Genomic DNA, 7343 nt, shown 5'->3' with positions numbered 1-7343 from the left:
TTGTTAATCCGTGGTGTACTGGTTTGACTGGTATGCGACGAAGAAACCCCTTTTACAATGCGCTACCGTTTTCTCTTTTGTTTTTGCATATATATATATATTTGTACTTTAAGTAAGAATGGTGGGGACGTGGAAGGAGGCTCCGTGAGGTGTGGCCCAACCTTGCAGGGCTACACCTGCACCAGACACAATGCTTCTTCCTCCACCACATCTGGACCAAACACTCCTCCTAACCCCCCAGCTGTCTCCTCCTCCTCCTCCTCCTCTTCCTCCTCCTCCTCCTCCTCCTCCTCCTCCTCCTCCTCTCCGGGCCTCCAGCCTCCAGCCTCTAGCCGGAGGGCAGGTAGGGCATCTCGTTGTGGTAGTTGTAGTCCGGGCACACCTTCTGCACCAGGCGGTAGTCCGTGCTGTAGAAGGAGATGTAGATGCAGATGACCTTGAAGGGCTTGGAGCAGATCCAGGACACGTGGCTCTGCGTCTGCTCCTGGAAGCAGGTCTTGGACGGGTCGTAGTTGCACAGCGAGGTGCGCTTGCTGCGGTCCACCTTCTCGTAGTCCACCCGGCAGTTGAAGATCTTGGAGTCCTTGGGGTAGACGACACTCTGGCGCTCCAGGTCGAACTCCACCGCCTTGACGGGCGGCACCAGGCTGACCGAGATGTTGCCCTGGCCCGTGGAGTTGTGGCGGAAGTACACGCTGAAGGTGCCGTTGCCGTGGTCCACGATCTTGCCGGTGATCAGCAGGTTGAGGCGCACCGTCTTGATGTTGGAGTAGAAGTCGCCCCAGCCGAACATCTTCTTGAACTTGCCCGTCTTGACGATGGGCCGCCGCTTGACCCGGGACCCCGAGGCGTCGGGCTTGAGGAGGTCGCTGCCCAGCATCTCCCAGAACTCCTGCTTGGAGAACTCCTGCTTGGCGAAGGGCACGGGCGTGCGGTAGGGGAGCTCCAGGGAGGTGGCGTTGGCCGCCCGGCTCTTGCTCTGCAGCATCCAGCGGCTCAGGGGGGAGGCCTGATTGGGGCCCCCGCCAAGGAGCCCCACCGTCTCGGACGCCTCGTCCGCTGGAGGGTGGGCCTTCGGGCCCCGGGAGACGGAGCCCTCGTGGGCCAGGGCGAACTGGAGAGAGGGAGAGGGAGGGAGAAGGAGGGAGGAGGAGAGGGAGGGAGACGGTGAGAGACATGTGGGAGGAGATGGGGGATGGAGAGAGAGAGAGAGGGAGGGTGGGAGAGAGAGAGGGGGAGGGAGAGAGAGAGAGAGACAGAATGAGAGAAAGGTAGGAGAAATTAGGGTGATGAGTGGGGCAAGAGATGGAGAGAGAGGGAGAAATGATTAGCTGAAGAAAATAAAGCGAGAACTGAGCAACTTCTAGATCGAATCAATACTTGATTTACTGCTCACATCCCTTGTGGTTCTACCCGTTCTCTAACCACATTTGTATGTATATACCTTTTTATATATTTGGCCATATATATTCTTTTATTATGCTTCTTTCATTTCCTTGGCTTGGAGAGAGAATCCTAGCATATCTGACTGCTCCATCTCAATGAAGAGTGCCTTCTGAAGCTGTGGCTCTCCCCAGAGTCCTCGGAAAAATGAAATATATCAAGCTGAAGATTTGAAAAAAAAGACCACATTCTCTTTAAGAAACTAATTTCTAACGGCTGGGACTGACAGCTCAATCAATATTTGTGAGCATAAGCAATTTTCTCCGAAAGGCTAGAGTTAAAAAAGGGTACGCCGTCATTAAGCAATGCTCTCACGAATTGTTTCACAAACCTTGAGTGACAGGGAGATTTATGGCTTTATGGAACGCTTCTCTGTGGCTTGAAGACTAAATGAAGGTGGATTGATTGCGCGGTTTCCCGAGAACAGTTTTTTCTCCTAACTTCCCAGAAATCCAACCCAGCCAATCCGTCTCCCTGCCCTCTATACTCAACACACTCCACGCAGAGCAGCCGGGTCGCTGGGGCCTCGGACCGTTCCATCAGGTTGTTTACATGCGTGATGTAGTAAACCGCGGGCGTCTTGGTTCAGAACCTGGGCACACACGAGCGATGGCTGGTTTGTATGAATGATGGGAAGTCATCTACAGAAGTGAAACATCTGCATTTGTTTACAGCCCTCGGGGTGACACTGTGTTTAGCTGTGTAGTAAATGAGCTAGTCATGTGATGGTATCAGATCGGCGTATAGACGTGCGTTCTCAACGTTGCCCAATTTTAGGCAGAATCTGAGGAATTTCCGATACCAGTATCGGAGGAATTTCCGATACTGCTATCGGTATCGGAACAACTCTGCAAAAAATGGGACAATCTCGGACAATGATATTGATTGTGAAAATGGACGATCAAAATATGTTGGCAGACCTGAACCTCCCTGAAGAAACACTGAAAAAGTGAAATCCACAAAGACCCGAAAGGGAGAAGCTTTTCCTTACTGGGATAGTGTGTTGGCTGTGGTGAAGTGCTTGGCGGCTGTGCTCCTCGTAAATGATTAGGTGGCACGTGTTGTTTGTCACCTGTCTGGTGTGCTTCAGACTCCACGTAATGGGAACAATATGTTATGTCAATTATGTCAATCTGTAGCAGCGCGGAAAGGGAGAGGGAGAGAGAGAGAGAAAGAGCAAACTAGCAGGCGAGCTACTGGAAGCAATTTAGTCAATTTTACCAGATTTATGAGGTGTGTGTGTGTGTGTGTGTGTGTGTGTGTGTGTGTGTGTGTGTGTGTGTGTGTGTGCTTGTGTTGGTTCATGTATCTCTGTTTATGCGGTGCCATTTCAGTGTATTTTGTCATTTTGTGGACCCTCATGTTAAACGGTATTCCTCTGTCTGTTTCATCAATTTGATCTGTGCGCCTGTGTCTGCGTGTCCATGCAGGTTTGTGTGTCTGCGTGTAGGCTGTTATGTATGCGTGAATGTATTTGGGTATGCAAGTCTGTGTCTTACCATGTATGTGTGTGTTTTTGTGGAAAGAGAGAGAGAGATAGGAAGAGAGCGTGTGTGCACGTGTTTCTCTGCATGTGTGTATATGTTTCTGGATGATTTTGTGTTTCTGTATGCGTGCTTCTGCATGTGTTCTGATTCTGTTTCTGGATGCGTGTTTCTGCGTGTGTTTGTTTTTGCGTTTGTGTGTGTGTGTGTGTGTGTGTGTGTGTGTTTCTGCATCAGTGCGTGCATGTGTGTGTCTGCACGTGTGTGTCTGCATGTGTGTGTGTGTGTGTATGTGTGTGTGTGTCCTGACCCAGAGTGCGCGGTCGGGGCCAGGGGAGCCATGAGTTTTACTGGGATACATAATGCATGTTCCTCTGATCCATCCACTGTGTCTCCCACTGCCACCGCTTTCCAGCCGGGCTTAGCCGGGATTATTAAGTCTTTCTCATTCTTATTCCGATTTAGGCCGCTTTCTTTCCCCCGACATAAATCAGATCTGTTATACTTGGCGCACCACTCAGTCGGCCGTATTGATTCCCCGCCTCTGGAAAAAAGAAAAGAGCCAAAAAAAAGCGTGTATTTTGTTTCATAAACGGCGTGACTGAAATGTGCGAGTGGCAGTCTCTGAAGTGAAGTTCCCCCCCCCACCCCCGTCTCCCCATCTCGGCGGTCTGTGGTTCTCTCAGCGGGCCTAGGCACTCCTCTCCCCCCCCCCCCGGCGCCCGCCCCTCAAACCTCACACCCCCCGCGGTGCGGATCATCAAACCCCTCCCTCCCGCAGCAGGTGGTCCGAACAAGGCCGCCTTCAGATCTCCCATCCCCGACTCGTTGCGAACAGAACTCCACTCCCTCCCGAGGGAACCCGGGCTCGCTGGAGACGGGCTGCTTTGGACTGTCTTCCCCATGACCCCCTCTGCCTCCTGAGGCAGGGGGATTGGGGGGTGGGGGGGGGGTTGACGTTTGATGACACGTCCTCTTATTCCCCCGCGGTGTCTGCTGGCTCCGGTTTGATTTCTCCCCCGTCAGCGAGGGAGGGGAAGCTGCTCTTCCTCTCCGCTCCCTGGGAACCACTTAGGCTCTGCTGCGGCGCGGGACACCCTTCCACAGGGCTGCTGGTGGTGGTGGAGGTGGTGGAGGTGGTGGTGGTGGAGGTGGTGGAGGTGGTGGTGGAGGTGGAGGTGGTGGAGGTGGTGGAGGTGGTGGTGGTGGTTGAGGTGGTGGTGGTGGTGGTGGTGGTGGTGATGGCAGTGTTGGTTCTGGTGGTGGTGCTGGTGATGGTGGTGGTGCTACTTCTGGTGGGTGTGGTGTTGGTGCTGGTTTTGCTGGTGATGGTGGTGTGGCTGGTGGTGGTCGTGGTGGTGGTGGTGGTGGAGCTGGTGGGGGTGGTGGTGGTGTTGGCGATGCGTCCTCATGCTGATGGACTCAGAACTTAGCCCCAACAATGTGTGCGCCGCAGGTTTTTCCAGGGGAAAATTCGCCCCTAATCGCGTCTTTGCATTGACTTTGTATATATTCTCGCCTCGCCTTAATATTGTTGTGAACGCACCTTGAGGTAGAACCCAATCAGCTCCTCTATTCCCTAGAGCTCCCCCTGTCCGCTCACCAACAGCCTCGGCAACAAACCATCGCACCTAGCACAGGTTTATAGGTTTGATCAACGATCATACTAAATCATTCTTAATATGAACTAATGGCTTCTAAGTATTTCATTCACCCACACGTACACACACACACACACACACACACACACACACTAACACGCACGCACGCACACGTACACACACACACACACACTAACACGCACGCACACGTACACACACACACACACACACATGAACGCAAACACACACACACACACACACACACACACACACACACACACACAGACAGACACAAACACCCCCCCCCCCCAAACACACACACACAGACAGGCAGACACACACACACACACACACACACATACAGACACACACACACACTATCAGTTTGTGAAAGGAGGGACTAGCCCTCTGAGGATGGAACATTTCCTGATTTGTTTTAAAGAAAACAAAGTGAACACAAAACACTGATTCGGAAAGAAACAACTGTTTGGTGATTAAGTAATGCATCAACCATGTATAGTTGTGTTTTCTGACTGTCTGTAGGCGGGTAAATCACTTCTCTGAGATTTACAAGGGAATCCCATACAGAGAGCAAAATGAAAAAGCCAGAAAAAGATTCCTTCACAGATGGTGTCTTTTCTTTGTAGTTTTAAACATGCCGTTAAAATGCAATTATGCAAATAACAATGTTCTGGATAGGGGCGTTAAAGTGACATTACCATAAATAGTATGACTTATTTATACAGGCATAAACGATGATGTCAAAGTTATATCAGCGGTCTCGTTAAAGGTGCAAATGCCTGAACGGGATTGAGATAAGGGAAGGTGTGAGAGTTTAATGAGACCTTACGATTTTATAACTGTAGCTTTGCATGGCATATATTATGACAGCACGTTTATTTAAATATTTATCTAAGGGCAGTTCTGCCAACACTCCTTCAAGCAAAAGTAAGCCAACGCTAAACTCAAACAACGTGTAGAGCGCCATCTCTGGTGGAACCAGGGAACTGCGACCATTGATCCTGATCAACGTTCAACTCGCCAATCAACAGCAATTGTATGAGGCTTGTTTGTTCTTCGGCAAATTCGATATCGGTGCTCCATTGCCTAGTTTTCTTTTTCAGTTACAGATCACCCAGACGACACCTAGACGCAAACAACCTCCTCTATACGTTCTACATCTCAAATCTTCACAGCTTTGACCAAAACTAAATTTGAATCAACATCAGATTAGACTCAACGTTATCGCCAGTGCAGTAAAAGACGCGTTGCGATGCGACGATCTCTCCGCCAGATAGTGCAGAGAAGCGTGAACAGGGAGCGAGTGATGACATCCATGAGCGACGCTGAATGAACCGCCTTCGAGGAACACGGGACCACGGTTAAAGCCAGCCGATATGAAACGCTCTGCAGGCCGCAGGTTCGAGTGCAGCGAGGCGTCCCGGAGGTATTACCACACCACATGTACACACACATCCGCCGTGCCAAAGCCCTTCTCCCTAACTGATAAATCTCCGTGAGGGAATATGTTGTTGTTGTCGTTGTGTTGTTTGGCACCAGGATGCGTTGCCGAGTGTGGGCGAGGGACATCGGGGCTGGGAGAGAGAGGGAGCGGTATAGAGACTGTATGGATTTAGGCCGGTTCCGCTGGCGTCTGTCGCAAGTGCTAAGTGAGTCAGGGGGACGGGGGAGGGGGGGAGAGAGGCTCAGACCTCCGCAACGCCAGCCCCAGGCCTCTGCTCGAGATGCTCCGTGTGTGTGTTTGTGTGTGTGTGTGTGTGTGTGTGTGTGTGTGTTAACACGCATTCGCATATTTTGTGCTCGTCTTGGTAAGCAGTGTGTGTGTGTGTGTGTGTGTGTGTGTGTGCATTTGCACCATTATGCATGTTTTTCTATGCGCTGCGTGCATTTTTGTCCGTGAGAGAGGGAGAGTGCATGCATGCACTACTCACACGCGCGTGCATTCCGTGGGTGCGTGCTTGTGTGTGCGTGCGTGCGATTGCTCTCGCGGGCGTGTGTGCGGTCGGAGGCGACGGGTATTCTCTTAAGCCTACCTGTTTCACCGGTAATAATCGGGCCATTAAAGGGACAGGTACAGTTTTAACCCCTTATGTCCCCTGAGGGCCCGTACAGCTTATTGCCCCGACGCAGCGCGGGCCCCGGCGTGATTGCGCTGGGGCAGGAGCAGCGAAGGCAGGCGCTGAGGTAAGCGTTTATTTCCTTTGTTGTGGAACTAGACGACTGCTCTTGTGTCACACGACCGCAGCGCACGCCTTCCTCGTGGGGGGAACTGTAGTGTGTGTGTGTGTGTGTGTGTGTGTGTGGGTGTGTCTGTGTGTATGTTTGTCTGTGCGTGTCTGTGGGTGTGTGCATGTGTTTGTGAGTGTCTGTGTGTGTGGGGGGGGGGGGGCAGTAAGGGGTGATCTCAGCGAGCTGATGAGCTTCATCCGTGTGCGTGTGTGTGTGTCTCCATGTGTGTCTGTGTGAGGTTATGGGGGGGTTGATCTCAGAGAGCTGATGAGCTGTGTGTGTGTGTGTGTGTGTGTTTCTCTATGCGTGTGTGTAAGGTTATGGGGGGGTTGATCTCAGAGAGCTGATGAGCTGTGTGTGTATGTGTGTGTGTGTCTCCATGCGTGTGTGTGAGGTTATGGGGGGGTTGATCTCAGAGAGCTGATGAGCTCCATAAGCGCTCCAGTTGTCCTCGAGCTGTGGAGTTGAGATCCTCGTCGGCCGACGTGACGGATCCCCTTTTAATTAAAGGGGCGCCCAGACTCCTGAACTGTTCCTCAGCGTCTCACTGTTTCATTTCCATCTT

At 51.8% G+C, this 7343-nt stretch overlaps 1 protein-coding gene across 1 annotated transcript in view; it reads right to left on the bottom strand.

Moving 5' to 3' along the window:
* Positions 1-328: 328 nt before the first annotated feature.
* LOC307082633 (neurexophilin-1) overlaps positions 329-7343 on the bottom strand; it is a gene marked incomplete at both ends in the record, with an annotated part of 18483 nt that continues 11468 nt past the window's right edge. Inside the window, one exon of the mRNA XM_079746266.1 lies at positions 329-1114. Within this exon, the coding sequence (XP_079602392.1) occupies positions 329-1114 (786 nt within the window). The remainder of the gene's footprint in view (positions 1115-7343) is intronic.

The sequence above is a fragment of the Pollachius pollachius genome (genome assembly GCF_949987615.1).
Source record: "Pollachius pollachius genome assembly, chromosome: 11".
In the NCBI taxonomy this organism is placed as follows: domain Eukaryota; kingdom Metazoa; phylum Chordata; class Actinopteri; order Gadiformes; family Gadidae; genus Pollachius; species Pollachius pollachius.
The sequence above is the reverse complement of the archived record's forward strand: the minus strand, read 5'-3'. Positions and strand labels throughout refer to the sequence as shown.